Genomic DNA, 17,575 nt, shown 5'->3' with positions numbered 1-17,575 from the left:
TCAGTTACTTCAGCTGCAATGACGAGACGTATTACCAATTGGAGGGATTAGGGTCTTTCAGGTGAATAGCACTGTTTCCTTTCCGGCTTTTGGAACACCAACTCAATTTTCCTTATCAGCTATACAGGTGACGGTCATTCAAATATCTCCGGATACTTGGGCAAGGAGGGGGTCAAAAGGAAGCAAAAGTAGCCTGTTATAGTTGAGATTAACTATACTTTACTAAACCAGCATTCACAGTAATGTTTATTGAATAATTTTTCAAGTATTGACATCATCGAGAGAGATACGTTGTAAACGCTGCTATTTTCAGAATTTTTAGATGCAGCTAATTTTAACTCATACTATATATGCCTGATGAACTTATCCAATTTAATTTTACATTGCAATGCGCATATTATAATAGGAAAAAGAATCTTGTTTCACAGCTTCTCATGAAATAAAATAGAGTTACACTGTTAAATGATAAGTGTAGTTACGTTTGGCATGTGACGGCAACGTCAAATGAAATGACTATTACATCTGCTTTTCAATTATAAAAATTTCAAAACTGTTCAAATGAAGTCAATACTTTTGCTATTTATATCATAAAATTATGCGTATTATTCAGGTTTAGACAAACAGCAGCACGATTTGTTTGTGAATCAGATTCGTGAATTGTTTTACGATTAATTTATTAGAAAAGCATTTTCTGCAAAAAACACAACGAAAAATTATGGTCCTTATATTATTGTATGATCATACGATGCTCAACAGATCTCGATCATTGGAAACATTATTTTGGCTTCCCATTTGTTGTTAGTGAACGTGAGCAGGGATTTGATTCTTTCTTTATAGTCATAAAGTTGAAGTAATGTCATAAAATGCGATAGCCATTTAATTTTTTTTTTTCCCCTTCGATTCTCTAATTTTTCCAATAAGTTTTCATTTCAACTCCTTTTGGTTTGTTAAAATCATAATTGATTCTCGGTCAACAAAACTGACTCCTCATATTAGGAAAAAAAAAAAAAAAAAAAAAAAGAAGCGTAATTAACATCTAACCCCCCCCCCCCCCCCCAAGAAAATGATTTGACAATTTCTGTTACTGAAAACACTCACTACATGTATTTACAGGGAAATAAAATACACAAATATTCAATAAATTTTTATCATTACACGTAATTTAATTCAAATATTTGTTCCATATTTTACACACTTTTATTTATTTATCGTAACATGTTTTAAATTCACAAAGATTGAATTTTTTGAAGTAGCCGTACAATATTTTAATATTTTTAGAAGTCAATCAATTATTTATTCATAAATTTTGATTTCATGTCAGCTTTTCCATAGAGAGCAATTTTTAAAAAAATAATTACAAGATTCAATAGTATATGTAAAAATGAATTAAAAAACTTTAAAGATTAAATAATAAAAATTAAAAAGTTTTCTTGAAAAAAAAAACAGGTGCTCAGTAGTTTGATAAAAGCAGCACTAAAATGTTTAGTGCTGCTTTGATCAAAAATCAATATTTCTATCAGCATGAAGTTTTTTTTTCTGCTTTGTTTTGAACTCCAAATTTTTGATAAAAACATAACAAGAACAAAATTATTTAAACATTCTTTTCTTTCCTATTTTTTTGCATTTTGATAAGAGCCTTTTACTTTTTTTCTTTATTGATTTTTTTCAAACTAATTATACAAATTGTGACATCATCGAAAGAATCATATCAAAAGAATCATCAAAATCATTTAAAATATATCATCATAATCATCAATCTGAATATCATCAAAAGAATTTCATCTGTTCATGTTTAAATAAAAAGTTATTTTTTTAAATAAATTTTTGAAATTGTTATATATTTAAACTGAAAAAATGTTTACATTTAAAATAGAAATATCTATTTCTAACCAAGTATACACACTTTCAATAAACACTTTTCTTGCTAATGACGTTTGATATAATAATTTTTCATTTATTTGTAATTATACAATGGAAAATTAATCACTAATTACTTTAAAAATTAATCCATGTTATTGAAATTTTATTTAAAATTAATCCTTGCTGTGAATATTTTTAATAAGATTTAAGTAGATTATTTTTGCAAATACCATCATTCCCTAATTTCATAATCTTCAGAATGAAACCATGTTTAAATAAAAATCTGCTTTTTGTGGCAATTATATTTAAATTCTTAATACAAGAAACACTTAAAAGCATTATTATTTTACAATCCTTAACCTCATTAAATATTTTTCATGCTATTATATGTTTTAAAACTATACTTGGAAATAATTTTGTTAAGACTCTGAAATTCTTATTATATCTGCCATCTTTCTTTAAAAAATTCTGTATATATATATATATATATCTAATAATAAAGCTCAATGTGTGTGTGTGTGTGTGTGTTGGCGCTCTACAGGCCAGGTCATTTGACATACAGCTACCAAATTTGGTACATGTATACCTTAGAGGTCGGGAATGTGCACCTGGGGTCCCTTTTTTTGAAATTTTAATTAGAATTTTAATTATTAATTAAAAACTAACTTTCCCGCCAAAAAAATCTTCCATTTTCCCCACCGCCAACTTTTCCGCCAAAATAATCTTCCATTTTCCCTACGCCAAATGATTTCGGCTTTAGTTCTTTTTTTCTCCCAACAGTAATGAGGCTAGGGTTAAGATTTTTCGGCGGATTATTTCAAACGATTCTGTTTATTTTCTTAATGTTTAATGCATTTAAAATTAAACGTTGTTAATTAATCCATGTTTTAGATTCATTCTGAAGTACTTTTGAATTAAAATAACACAGAATAAAGGAAATTAAAAATGTATAATCTGCATAGCGTCACCCCAACTGGCGTAGAAAAATTCACGCATTTGCGTTATCGTAAAAGACGAAGAAAATTCACGCATGCGCACTGTGTTCTGACTGTTGGCATGGCAACCATTATCAACGGACGATTTAAATTACTTTTAAGTTAGTTGTATGCTTTTGTAAGTAAATTGTATTTATGTTAGTTATATATTTTTTGTATATGCTTATAGTTTTAAGTACATCGTTTTTTAAGTAGTTTTTTTTTAACCTGTTTTCAATGATTTAAATTATTTTTAGGCTAATTGCATGCTTTTGTAATTAAATTGTATTTATGTTAGTTATATATTTTTTGATATATGCTTATAGTTTTAAGTACATCGTTTTTTAAGTAGTTTTTTTAAACCTGTTTTCGACCGATTATTTTAAACGATTCATTTTATTTTCTTAGTGTTTGATGCATTTAAAATGAAACATTGTTAATGAATCGATCTGTTCATGATGAATCTGAGAAAATTTTGTTGACAAATTCTTGAGATATTACATAAATTAAGAAAGATATTCTTTAGTGCCCATAAAGTTTAAACGCTCAGTGACTCTATTATCAGTAATCATATTATTAAAAAAAAGGCTTTGTTTCAGTAAAAAATATTATTATATTAATTGCAGATTAATCATTTACACTTTAATTTAAAGCATAAATTCTACGAGGGGTAACAGAAAATGAGAGAGATACATATCACGTTATGACTGAAGGCCTTTATAATATTATGAGTGAATTATATGACTATCGAAATTTGAAGTTTTAAAATATTTTCTGAAGAATCTATTAAAGTTGGAATTGCATAAACTATTTAATTATTAAAATTTTAACGAACATTAAGATTGGCGAACCTGGTCGCCAAAGGCGGCTAGTATAATATAAAACAAAACAAAAAAAAACAGTCGCTTATTTCGTGACCAGAAATCGATTTAACAGAAAAGTGTTAGCAAATATAATGGGGGAAAAATTAAAAGCTAATTAGCTATGTACACAGATTTGTTTAATCATTCTGCTATGTCTGTTTGAAAACCATTACTGGAAGGTTTTTTATGAGTTATAAATGGTGTTCTTTTATTTGCGTTGTAAATGTTTACATTGCTTCGAAACATTGCGGGGAAAATCAATATTCTCTGAAATTTTTAATGAAACTTTCAAGAATGATTCATCTCTAATGATTCATCTTGTTAATGATTCATCTCTATTGCAAGTTAAAAAGATAGAGAAAGTTATCGATGAAATAATCTGGAAATATATCACATGAAATCTAACTTCTAATGATTTAATAAACTATAAAAAGTAATCATATTATTGGATATGGTTATTGGCGGCTACAGAAGAAAAGAAGAAAAATATTGAAATTTTAATGCTCTGACCTAAAATTTGACCTCATTCTGAATTAGGAATTTGCATTCCTGATATTTTGAAACTCTACCAGTGTGTCTATTCCAGAAAAACTTTTATTGGATATGATGATCTTAAATTTTTAAGATTTGAGAAAACCAATTACATATAATTTGCTCTCTAAATATAAGTTTTTACTGACATGTTATCATTCATAAAATATTGATACAGTTGAACATTCTGAAGAAACAACATATTTTCATAGTTTGTTTATAGCAAAAAACAATTGCACTCCTACTATTGTAAAAAGGGGACACAGTACCTTCACAACTTTTTTTTAAGTTTTAAGCCTTAAATAAAGTAGTTTCATAGAAGTTTATGTTAACATTGAAATAAAAACATCCTGAAAAAAAAAACCATTTTAATCTACGTGCTTAGATGAAATTTTAATTTATTTTTTAAAAAATTCAATTTTTAAAATTTGCCACTACTTTTTTAATTATGAGTAATTTTGCTTCAAGCTTTTTTATAGATTCTCTAAAATATATTACATAAAATTATGTATGGATTACAGGAATTTTTAATACTTATTTTAATATAAAATTTTTTATATTATATATTGTGAAAAATAGAGAAATCTAGAAGCACATCATTTTAAATCTGGTTTTAAAAAAACTAATCAAGTGAATGCTTATTGCATGCACACTTTTATTAAATATATAATGATGACCTTGTAGACAAAATTTGAAAGCTCTATCTTATTTAAGAAAAAGTCTTAGTATTTTTAAAACAAGAAGAGGGAAAAAAACAGAACATGGAGTAAAAGACATTTAAAGATTTGATTTATGAATAAAAATCTATTTGCTCTTTCCTCAAGCAAATATTTTGCATAGTCATAAAAACTATATAATTTAAAATATATATACAAAATTTATAACACGTATCTTCAATACAAGATATTTTGAAGATTTAAGTACTCATTGTTGCAGTAAAAGTAAACCTGATCGAGAAAAACAGCTGTATTTAACCGACAAAATATCTAGAGTTTCTAAAAATAAATTAACATATCCAGTGATTAAAATTTATTTAACATATGATTCAAAAGCATCCAGGTTTGTATGCTAGTCCATCTTTTTAAAAATTATAGCATTCTATGAGTTCACAAGCGTTCACATTCTATGCGTTTAATTTTTTTCTGAATTGACTCATACGCAGCAGATTTCTTATGCTTACTCTGATACACACGCCTATAATCTCTCCACATGGCTAAATTGTTTGTTCAGAGGAATGTTATTTTTAACTTGAACACTTTCTAATGATTTAGATATCCCTGCATTGAACTCAGAAATTGTATCTGCAGTTGCATTTCGGATTCCACACAGGGAAAAAGAAATTCCGTTTGAGCACTTATTCTATATTACACTATGCAGATTTTCATTTGAATTCTGTGTTAAACATCTTGTGCAAGTCTGAAACAGTTCATCTGATGCCAGTCAATGATAAATTGGCATAACTTTTGAGACACATTTCTCATTTATTGGTGTTTTTATATGTGTTTTATGTGAGCCTGGTGTTTTATCATTGGCCAAAGCTTCCTGATAAAAACACCAAGAATCTTTACTAGAAGGACACAATTCTCTGCTAAAAAGAGTAAAATTATTCAATATTTCTTTGGGTTGTGACACTAGTTCGGAAATTCCGAGTCTTTAAAAGCCATTTTTCAAGGTTCAGGTCCTTTTAAATCCGTGTTATTCCTAATAAAACCTTAATAACTTTTGAAATAATACAGATACAGCTTTAGTATTTTAGTGTGATGTGAAGAAGGGTATAAGCAAACAAATGAAACAATAAAAAAATTTCGACATTTTGATCATTTTTTTAGGTATCGTGTCCCCCTAAGTCCTTTTTTCTGGTACATTTCTCCCTATTGCTAACTAGAGCAGATATAAACAAAGTATACCATTTAGATGAATGGCGGTTTTGGTCTATGTGAAATGTGTTGTGAAGACGAAATCTCGCTATTTCAGGCAGTAGTGTAAAAGCATAGCAAAAGTCTGTGGTTCAAGCATAAAAATCGAAATAGACCCTATAGCTATTGATGCTAAATCTCCGTTTCGTGGAGCCAGTATCAAGAATCGGACCTCGTCGTAAAAATTCAAGTCTCATGCTTTAATTTCGAGAAAAAACTGTCTCGATTCTTTTACCTCACTTAGCACGTGAAAGTAATTGTTGCTGTTTAGGTTGGTTCTTTAGTAGATGTGGTATTCAGAATACATTTATATAATTTTTATTTATTTTAACAGTGAATTGTTATAATTTTTTTTTATTTACACTGAGATGAAGAGAGAAAATGAGGAACATTTTTATATTTTCTTAACATAAACTATATGAGGAAAAATATTAGCTTCAGGGCCGCCAAAATGAGATTAACTCTTTTGAATGAGTGATTGAAAAATTGTTGGGTTTAATGCCACAAAAGCTAAATTTGTTTATACCCTGAGATGACAGGCCTACCCTTAGATTAATTTATTGTTATTTTATAAGCAATCCTAAACATGAATTATAGACAAGAAATTTTGCTAATCACAGTTTTTATTTACAATACACAGAGAGAAAAGATACATTTTTTACTTTTTAGTTATCATTTTACATAGACCTACTAAAACTACTAATTGATTTTTGCTTTTCTTTTACAGGACATCTTGCAACACTTCATCTAATGCACAAACAGAATTCTACATATCAGAATCAAATTCTCTAAGAGTTTATTGGGATGGCAACTTCGAAGATGTGTGGCTTCGCTACGAATACCTCCCCCAGTGCTCCAATCGAACATTCGCTGACAGCACGATCGGTCAGTTTTGCAGCACCGGCTACCCAGATATCATCTTCGAATGTAATATGATCTATTCCATTTATGTGCCTTTTGGGTATTCGATTGAACTGAAACTGAGTCTTTTAGGCGTTACAAATGGTGCCTTTTGTCAAAATAATACCCTTCAAGTCATTTCTCGTAATTCTTCTCGAGCTGAGAAACTTTTGCTGGGACTCTGCTTCGATGAGAACGACGACCAGAAAGACATGTTGACCTTGCACACACCCAGAAATTCCATTGAAATTCGGATACGAACTGACAATGATTTACTTCGCAGAGGATTCTGCGCAACCTACAGAGCAATTCCAGATGATCCAACCAGTGCACCTGATTGCCCTTATGGTTGGGTACCTGGTAAAAAATTTTGTTACAAGGCCATTGATGAAAGACTTAACTGGATGGAGGCTGAAGAAGCTTGTCAGATGAGAAATGGTCATTTAGCAAGCATCACGGACAACACAGTGGCTTTACTTATTGATGATATCCTTAAAAGCAGGTGAGTTTCGTCTTAATAAACCATCTTAATTGTCTCTTTATTCATTTATTTAGTCAGTAACTCAAATAAGATGCAACCACTCAATAGACACTCTTTTTATCTTTCATTATAGAATCTTCAAATATTTTTCCGTCTAAATATACTTGAATTTAGTCGACTATATTATTTTCCATATAGTACTTTTTACTATATATAAAAGTAAATCATTTCTACATTTGTAATAAAATACTAAGTATTGAAAGAATTTATAGAACATCGAACGAAAGAGCAAATAACCATCTGCACAACTTTAAAACGAGCAATTAATATCTATCTATCATATAAAAAAATGTTATGTAAACATTGCGTTTTATTCGCTTTGTGATTGGTAGATAGTCACCTGATCCATGACTTTGAGGTTTGTGTTGCCACTATTGTTTGTAATATTTAATGAAAAATAATATTTTATCGTAGTAAATATTTATATTGCATTTGTCGGTAAAATGGTGACAGAAAATTAAAAGTAAATCTTTAATTAACACCAAATTAAGAGTAAAGGAATTTCAAACGATATTATTTAGTAATTCTATTTTTAGACACACCGTTTATGGCAACACTAATGAATAATTTTCCGGTTTATTCACCTTTTTCGAGTAACGCAAATTTTAATTTGAATACCTAAATAATACACGCGTTAACCCTTCAGGTTTTTTAAAATAGTCATGGGGCGTCACTGCAAAAAAAAAAAAAAAAAAGTGAAGAAAGACCGTGGGATAATGTGCTAATTTGGAAAAAAAAAGCTGATCGTAAAGTTGCTATGTTAGCTGCAAAATGTGAAAAAATGAAACAATATTTAGCTATTGGATATATGAGCAAAGAATGTTCTCATTGTGGGGCTTTGAGTTTTGAATCGGAAGTGGGCTGATCGGCAAACGTATATTGTCATCATGGAGAGATTAAGTTTCCAACATTGAATGAATCGCCAGTTAAATTTTAAAACTTGCTAACTGGAGCTAACAAACATCGACTACAGCATTGGACAATGTCAGGGTTGTCCGGAGAAAGCAAATAGGGAGCGAAGCCTTCTAGTATATTTATAATTTTACTATTAAACAATTCATGATCATTTAGGTTTAAAAGATTAAACATGTGTGCATATGCCTAACCAGAAGAATTAAATATTTCTTATCACATATCTATGAAAAAAATTATTTAGCGTAGGCACTACATAATCTTGTTTTTCATTTCTAATATATATATTAAATGAATGCTTATTTTCCGTAATTAACTTTTCAGATTTACAAAGTTGCTACTGAAGATTGAACCTTCAATTCTGTTTAGAAGAGTTCTTTGTAGTTTCAAGACAATTACTAAAGAATGGAGCTAACAACATAAATTTATTAAATCGAAAATGCGCGTTCTTAGTAATGAATGGTTAACACATTTTACATTTATCTAAAGAAACTTCTCCAAAATAGAGAAAAGGTTATTCCAATGAATAAAAATCTGTATGTATAATAGTAGCGAGAAATTTGCAAATTTGAAACTGGACTAATTCGTTTTCATGAATATTTCCTACTAATTATCAAGACTTTTTTTAGCTATCTATTCAAATAGATATATATTTAACTCGCTGCTAGCCGCATGACTCACATGTGATTCACAGCTACCATCTATTTGTATTGAACCATCTATTTGATTAGATGATCACTCTCTAATATAGTTAATATTGCAAAGAAAGGGACATCTAATTATACTATATATCCAACAACTATCTATTTGACCCAATTAGGTGTTAGACGTGAGTCATGACTAATAGAAAAATAGTTTCGATTTGGAAAGTGAAATCGACAAGTATTCATTTCTTTAGACACTACACGTGAGTATTCAAACAAAATTTAACCTATTTTGGTTAATTTAAAGTCCAATTTTAAAGCAACACGAACGATATTTGGGAACGGATCAACTATTAACATTTGAAATAAACAACACCTTAAGACTGTCAATTGGAGTTTAATCGGATTAACTTTCCATTTTAAGACAGTACGAGATTTAATTTGGAATCATAACTTCATAAACTGGAACCGTTCTATTATGATGAATTCAACACTTCAGCTCAATTCTTTCCCACACCAACGTGAGGATATTTGAGTCTCAGTGACAAATTTAATTTGCATGGGATCCACATAAAATCTGATTTTAGATCCCGAAGCCAAGTTCTCCCCACTTGGTCACCACAAGACAAAAGAAAATATATTATTTTATTTCTTGTTATTCTAACTAAGAATTATCGATCTGCTGGAGCTGTCATTAATATCTGCTGTGCCATTGATTTGCTGTAAGCAAAAAAGAAAATGTTCTGATCTAATTTGATGATAAACAGACAGTTCTTGTGTTAACAATATCCTTAAATGCAATAGCAGTCCGGGTGAATTTCAGTTGCCGTGGCAGTTAATTCACTACTTGAATCAATATCAATCTTTAGTTAATAACAGTAATAACAATCCACCGGAAGAAAGGAATTTATACAATAATGGAAGAAACAATGTGGTTTTTTCTGTAAAGGAAGATATTGTATTATTACGTTTTTTCTTTTTAGATACGTAGACCTATACATTTTACCTATACATATTTAAATTTAAACTATACGTGTTAATGTTTCTTTGTTTCAATTGACATTTTTTTAATATTTGAATTAGATCAGTTGCTAGTCAGCAAATTTGAAATGTTTTACTTTCTTTGAGTTTCGTGCAATGATGAATTTCAGATCTTTTATTCAGATAAATATTTTTGTGTTATTTTGTTTTGTGTTCTGAAAAATAAACAGTAACTAAGCAAATAATCAATAACTAAATTAGCCCCAAATCAATGAATTTCTCTAATACAATGCATGTACAATTTATTCGATATCTAGGTCATTTAATGTTTTTTATATTCTTTGTTATACATTCTCATGATTTTCATCTGCAAAAAGGGAACGCATAAAACTTCTATTAAGTAAAAAAAAAAAAAGCAATTTATTTTTCTAAATGATATGCCGAATCATATAATTTATAAGCTTACATGAATATTCTCTTTTGCATCTCTAATAAAGTTATTTTCAACATTTCTTGAACCTTAGGGAACTAATAGTAACATCTCATACTCGGAACCGAAGAGTTCATAGTTCGAAAACGGTTCCACTCAAGAAACCTGTATGTAAGCGAGTCTGGGGTGTTTTCAATCCGTCGGGCCAAATGTCTTCCTGTTGTTAGTTGTGGTGTGAAGCAGAGACTTGAAGAGAAAGATGGGTGGGTGTCGTCCTCGTCATCTGATCACGGTTTAAAATACGAGATCTGTTCCAAAATATATATCTTGTAAGTGGACATAAAGGCAAGCAACTTCAGTAATTCAAAGCTATATACGAAAGAAGAACCAGTGGCTTCGTGGGTTAAGGCAGAGTATGATTAGAACAGAGGAAAATAGGTTATGGGCTCTACCTGTGCTCTTAGACATTGGTTTTCTCTCCTACAGAAGCACAAATGCTGGCCAGTTTCTTCTGAAAATCCTTCCTCATGGGAGCAGCCAATATCTAAATATTGCAGTTAAGTCTGAATTCTACACTCGAAGACATTTGGGCTTTTAAATCTGCTCTAAGTTTGTTTAGTCTAGTGGCGGTATCTTGCTTCTGCTTTTTTATGACTTCTAAACTCGTAATCGAAAAATTAGAAGCATTCTTAAATACTAGAGCAAGAATTTTTTTATGCATTTAATTGATGCAAATAGAAATATATAAGCGAATTCCTCTTTGTTAGTCATTACTGTGTCTACCATTTGCGTTCAATAGAAACTTTGGAATCTTAATAACACCATTACCGAGATAACTAGTATACCGTTCTTTAAAGGTATTTTAAAAGTAAGCAGGCCAGATTAAATTTTTAACATTGCAAACATTTTTGTTTTGTTTTATTGATTTGCTATTTCCTTTAATTCATTTCTGATTTTAAAAAGACATGAACTTAGTTAAATGAAGCTGGTTTAAATATTTTGCTCCATTAATTCAGAAGTATCGGAATTGTTCTTATAATTAAATCGCTTTAACACGACTTCTTTAAACTTTTATTATCATGATTATTTTTAAAGATGCAAAAAACTCTGCATCTCTGGCTCACTAATAGTACTTAGACAATACATATTTTACCCATTGTGGTTTTAATTAGTAAAGACGAAAGTGATAAGAAATGCTGTATAAATTCTTCCTTCCACAATATTTCACTTTTCGTATTATTTCCAAGAAAACATTAAGCCTATATAAAAAATAAGTCCAGTTTTTAAATCTAAGCTTAATATTTACTCAAATATTTTTAATGAGTCGTTTTTCCAGAAATCAAATGTTGTGAAATCATTTGCTATGTAGTAAATACACTATTCTGAATACTATACAGAAGGCTTCCATAGACTTTAGTATACTTTCTTGGATGTTTTTGCAGAAATGTAAAATTTTTTCTGCCAGGTCCTTAATACACATTTTCAAGAATTCAAAATTGAGAAAAATAAGTTTTTCGATGCTTGGGTTTCTGTTTTACACCATGAGCTAATGTTAAAGAAAAACGACCCATTTTACCTTTCTGGTTTAATTGATTAGTATTATTTTCTTTAAATCATGAGATATATCAACCACATCAACAATTTTCATTTCTTAACCTATCATAAGACGAAGCTTTTTGATCAAGACTTAACAAATTCTTACCTCTATATTCCATATATTTTAACTCTTATTTATACAGGTTGATCGGTAAAGCTCTAAGTCCTTTAAATTCAAAACGGCATCCCATATAACCAAGGAAGTGATGTATAATTATAGTACAGTGATTATTCTGAATTTATTGAGACAGGTTACAGCGCTCCTAGCGGCAAAATGAGAAAGTTACAGAAATAACTCAAAAAATAAAGGAAATCGACCAAAATATTCAATTAAAAAATGCACTCTATAGTATAATAAAAACACAGGAAAAAAGTTTCATGGAGTTATTTGAAAAATTGGCAGGGAAATTTGCGATTAGTATTATGAACTTTCCGTGATTTGGAAAAGGGTTCGTAATAAAATTGAAAAATATATTCTCATGTGTCATTATACATTTCTTTCGAGTTAAGTAATAGTGAAGTGAAATTTAAGCAACGAAGAAAGTACACAAAATAGTAATAAAAAAATCTGACAAACGTACTTAAAAGAGATACCGAAGAATACATTTTTTCAAACCACGGGAATTTCATAATTTTAATCGCAAATATATCCACCAATTTCACAGATAACTCCATTAAACGTTTTCATGCGTTTCTATTATGGAACAGCGTACATTTTCCTAAGTGGACTTTTTAATCGATCTCCTGTATGTTTTCAGTTATTTTTTATAATATCCTTGCTTCTCGACCAGGACGCTGAACCTCAAGAGCCTCCTGAACATACCTCAATAAATATAGCATACTTACTTTGCTACAGGTATACTTTATTTCCTCTACGAGACGCCGTCTTGAATTTAAAGTGCTTAAAAGAACTTTACCAGTAGCATTGTACACAGATAACTCTCTAGAATTTGACATTTCTGATATTTAGTCCAAATTGTGACGAAAATTGTAAAACTTTCTCTATAATGGGATCGATAAGAAATTCGATTAATGAAATAGAATTTCCTTAGAGCGAGGTTTTATTTTAATACTATTTCCAGAACTCGAGTAATTCTCCAAACAAAATAGAACGTAAAGAACAAGGTTTTAAGGGGAAAAAAATCAAATAAATAAGTAAACTAAATTAAATTTCAAAGTTACAAAAAGAAATTATTGAAAAGTTAAACACTTCATATAAGAAACTTAAACTCTACGATTTAGCTGAAAAGTTGAGCTAGAATTTCGAAATAAAATTCCTTCCATTGAAAGAAGCACAAATATTAAGAGGTAACTTCACAAGTGTAAAGTACAGTAAAAAGAAATTTATAAATGTATGTCCATTAAAACAAAGTAATTTCAAATAGCAATATTTGAACCAAAATGCACAGAATGGAAACCAAAATACTGAAGAAGAAAAAAATTATTTATAAAGTTATTGTTACTTATATTAAGTTATTTATTAAGTCACCTCATGCCGACCCGCTCACACATGAAGCTTAGAGGGAGAAACAACCGATGGGGAGGATTTTATTCGTTAGCTCTCAAATTTTACAAACACATCTTTAACACAACATTTACGAAGGGCAGGATATGTCGCTATATATAATATGCATATTCTTTTTCCGCAAATGACAGACACATGTACACATACAAAAGAGTCTAATAATGCAAAAACTACTGGAGAGAGCTAAATCCTCCATAATTAACTGATTATATATAAAATATTTAATAATCTATGCATCATATCAAAATAAATACCAAATATCTCAGTATATAAAGTAATTAAGCATTAGTTTAGAGAGTTGCTGACAAACATTAATAAAAGCCATATATAATTGCATCAAATCCTCTAAAGCAAAAGCAGGATACTGGTAAATTGACTTTAAAATTACAATTAGTAGTAAATCATTATAGGAATCCAACAGAAAACAACAAATCAACAACATAATCATTTCTATGCTTGAAAGATTAATAATTATTATAAAAGAATACAGATTTGCAATATTGATAACCAAACAAAAACACCAAAATTCGAGGTATGTTCAGTAGGGGTTTCTAAGCACAAAATACCTGAGCCGGCATCGCCTTTATTTTTAAGTTTCTGCTCCGTACAATGCGAGAATGTACTCCGTACAATGCGAGACTCTCGGAGGATTTAACGTATAGACTGGCATTAAAAAATTAATTTTTCTTAGAACTGGGTTTCAAACTCACGTCCATCTTTTCATGGAGCAGATTCTACCATGAAGACCCTAAGATCCTGGAAAGTTGTTCACGTTGTAGGAGCATCTTCTCAAAAAATAGCGCCCTTCAATGGCAACGCCTGGCAATGACGAAGAAAACAGTATTAATACATTATGTATAGTACATGTATATATTAATACATTATCATGCATTTATAAAGTTATTTTACTAAAATAAGTAGAGACTTCTTTATTTATTATTTCACAAGTAAATATTTAACAATAATTGTTAAGTCAATATTTCAAAATAATGACTTTTTTTATTTAATTTTTTTCAGCCAATCCCCTTTCCCCTTTATTTTTCTAGATTTTAATACCTCGGAGGCTCATAAAGCATTTTTTTATGGGCTTAACATTTAAGTTTACCACTCGAATGCTCTTACATACATATAAGTTTGCAGAAAAATAATTAAGGCAAACAGTGCATAAACTCTCGCATTTCGCGATAACTTCCTTTTAAAAGAAAAGAAACTGAATTAAAAATGCATGTATCACTCACTACACACGTCACATTATTTGTTAAGTTTCAATTAAACAAAAATAGTCTAATTTATCATCTAAACTATTAACACTTAGGCAAATATTTAATTTACGGATAGAGCGATGTTTGTTTGATTTGCTTAACCATGCTTAAGAAAATTGTGTTTTTCTGTTTTTACGCTTTTATTTTCTTGCGTCCTCTAACATCGATTTTGTATCTGCAGCCCCTTTTACGAGCGAAGCAATGCATTTTGGATTGGAGCCAATGATTTGCGCTACGAGAACTGTTATGAATGGACTGATGGACAGCCTTTTGACTTCTTCCGTAAGTGATTTTTTTTCTTATCTTGGGTTACATTCTGTGAATGCCTCTCATTCTTGCAAATGCCTTTTTCAAATCAATCTGTCTGTTGATTCCTACATACTGCATTCTTTGATTCACATTCTTCCCCTCAAGTCATTTTGCATTCCATTCCAAACGAAAGAACCTTGGAAATTTAACAATTCTTGCTTTTCATACTCAAGTAATGTTTGAAATTTGAAATTTATAAAAATATTTTTGGTTTCATCTATTTGAATTGTAAATTCCGGTATAAATTGATATATCCTAATCCTGCGAATTTTGCTAATATTTTCGTATAAAACTGAGTATTTAATGAATAGTTACTTTGTATTTATCGCAAAAAGATAATTCTCGTTTATTGTTAAAAAAATCTTCGTATAATCGATTGCAGATGCGAATAACAATACTTGATTGCTAGAGTTAGAAGTAAAATTTATTTATCAAAAGCAATAAAAATGTCCTTTAAGTATTTACATGAAATATATCAAATGCATATCATATCAATGCATATCAAAATTATGAGTGACAAAATTTAAGAAATAGATTGGATTCATGTAACAGTGCAGGTACATGGTGTCACATGAATGTTGGTATGCACACATTTCTCTTTACCAACTAGTATTTAATTGTTCGTTGACTTAAACTATTTTTCAACGTCACATTTTAACCCCCCTCCCCCCGTATTGCAAAAGCAATCGGTGTTTAAATATTTGCATGAAATATTATTACATATGAAAATTTGTTTTGACAAACTTAAAGAAATAGATTCGATTAACATTGCAATACTAATACATGATAATCAAACTGTACATGCCATCTAGCGTGTAATTGTACATCAATTGCTCTACGATTCACATTCTTTTTTTACCTGTATTCCAAAAGCAATTGGTATCCAAATATTTGCATGGAATATGGTTGCTTGCGAGAATAATTTATGACTTCTTTTAACCCCTTACCTGCCGAGGATAACTTGCGAGATTCGGTCCCCAGTGCCACACACATATACGCCAGGGGCAGTTAACACATTGACTTAGGGAAACGTATATATACGCCCGCGGCAGGCAAGGGGTTAATAAGCTTCGATTCGCCTGTCATTATGCATGCAAGACAAATGCATTGTGCGGGTCATCTGATATCTAATTCTATGTTGCCTTAAACTGCGTTTTTAGTTATATTTCTTTTTTTCTATCGTATTCTAAAAAAATTGATCTTTATATATTTAAGCGAAACATGAATACTTATGAAAATTATTTACGACTAACTTCAAGAAGTGGTTACGCCTCATGTGTCATCATAGATACATGACAAATGCATTTTGCATCCCTTCTAGCATCTAATTGTCCATTGTTTTAAATGGCACCGCGACGTCAAGTGTATACTTCCAGCAGCAAAAATACTTTAAATGATATGAAAAATTACATTTTATTTAGCTTGAGTTAGTAAATCTTCTGCTGAAAAACTTGCTAAATCTGAATTTTTATGAAGTTCTCTAATCTTGTCAGTCATATTTAGTAAAATATTCTTGACACTTAAAAATTTTAAACCAAAAATTAGCACTTTTTTCTGAGCAAAATTGTTTTGAATATTGCTATTTTAGACGATTTTAAACCATTTCAATGGACGCTTCGAAGGCGATTGACCAATCAAGAAGCTGTAGTTGCTCCAGGAGGATATTGATTGTTCTAAAATAATGCAATTTAAAGCTTCACGACTTGCATAGTTTTGGTTATAGAAGAGTATAACATTTTTTGTTAAAGGTTTTAGAGTTCCAGCAATATTTTATTAAATATGTTCCACAGAATATGGTAGAGACTTTAATTTTTTTTTCAATAGAATATTTATTTACATAAAAACGCGAAACATGATTCTTTATTTTATTTAAAGCATTTTTCCAATAAGAAGTGTATACCTATTTCTAACGTTTTATAAATTATCTTGGAATATTAAATAATGTAAAATTAAGAAGGTATCTCATGATAATTTAAAAACTTTTTTATTTATTTCACGACTAGTTTTATTGAATATAAAGAAATTTATTGAGCGAGTTTTGCATGTCCTGATTATCATTGTCAACTTATAAAAGACTGTGCGTTATTTTATGACCAGCCTATGTGCTTTCTTTAGGAATGTTTCTCCGACCAAAAAGTAAAATGATAAAAAGAACTTTTAAAAGTCTAGACATAATACAACGGGATGTCTGGGGTAGCAATTCAAGTCAATAAAGTGCGTTTGTATCAATATAATGTCTCAAAACGACAATAATCGAAAATGAGTTTTTAGTGTGAGGAAACAAAAGGCCCTTTTAGGAAAGGGGATAAATGTTGTCCCCTAAAGAATAAT

At 29.8% G+C, this 17,575-nt stretch overlaps 1 protein-coding gene across 1 annotated transcript in view; it reads left to right on the top strand.

Annotated features, from left to right (window-relative positions):
• The window catches only part of LOC129958989 (uncharacterized), a 325,187-nt gene that overhangs the window by 192,119 nt on the left and 115,493 nt on the right, over nt 1–17,575 (top strand). Inside the window, exons 8-9 of the mRNA XM_056071757.1 lie at nt 6,872–7,546; nt 15,117–15,217. Of these exons, the coding sequence (XP_055927732.1) occupies nt 6,872–7,546; nt 15,117–15,217 (776 nt within the window). The remainder of the gene's footprint in view (nt 1–6,871; nt 7,547–15,116; nt 15,218–17,575) is intronic.

The sequence above is a fragment of the Argiope bruennichi genome, chromosome X1, assembly GCF_947563725.1.
Source record: "Argiope bruennichi chromosome X1, qqArgBrue1.1, whole genome shotgun sequence".
Taxonomy (NCBI): Eukaryota; Metazoa; Arthropoda; class Arachnida; order Araneae; family Araneidae; genus Argiope; species Argiope bruennichi.
The sequence above is the reverse complement of the archived record's forward strand: the minus strand, read 5'-3'. Positions and strand labels throughout refer to the sequence as shown.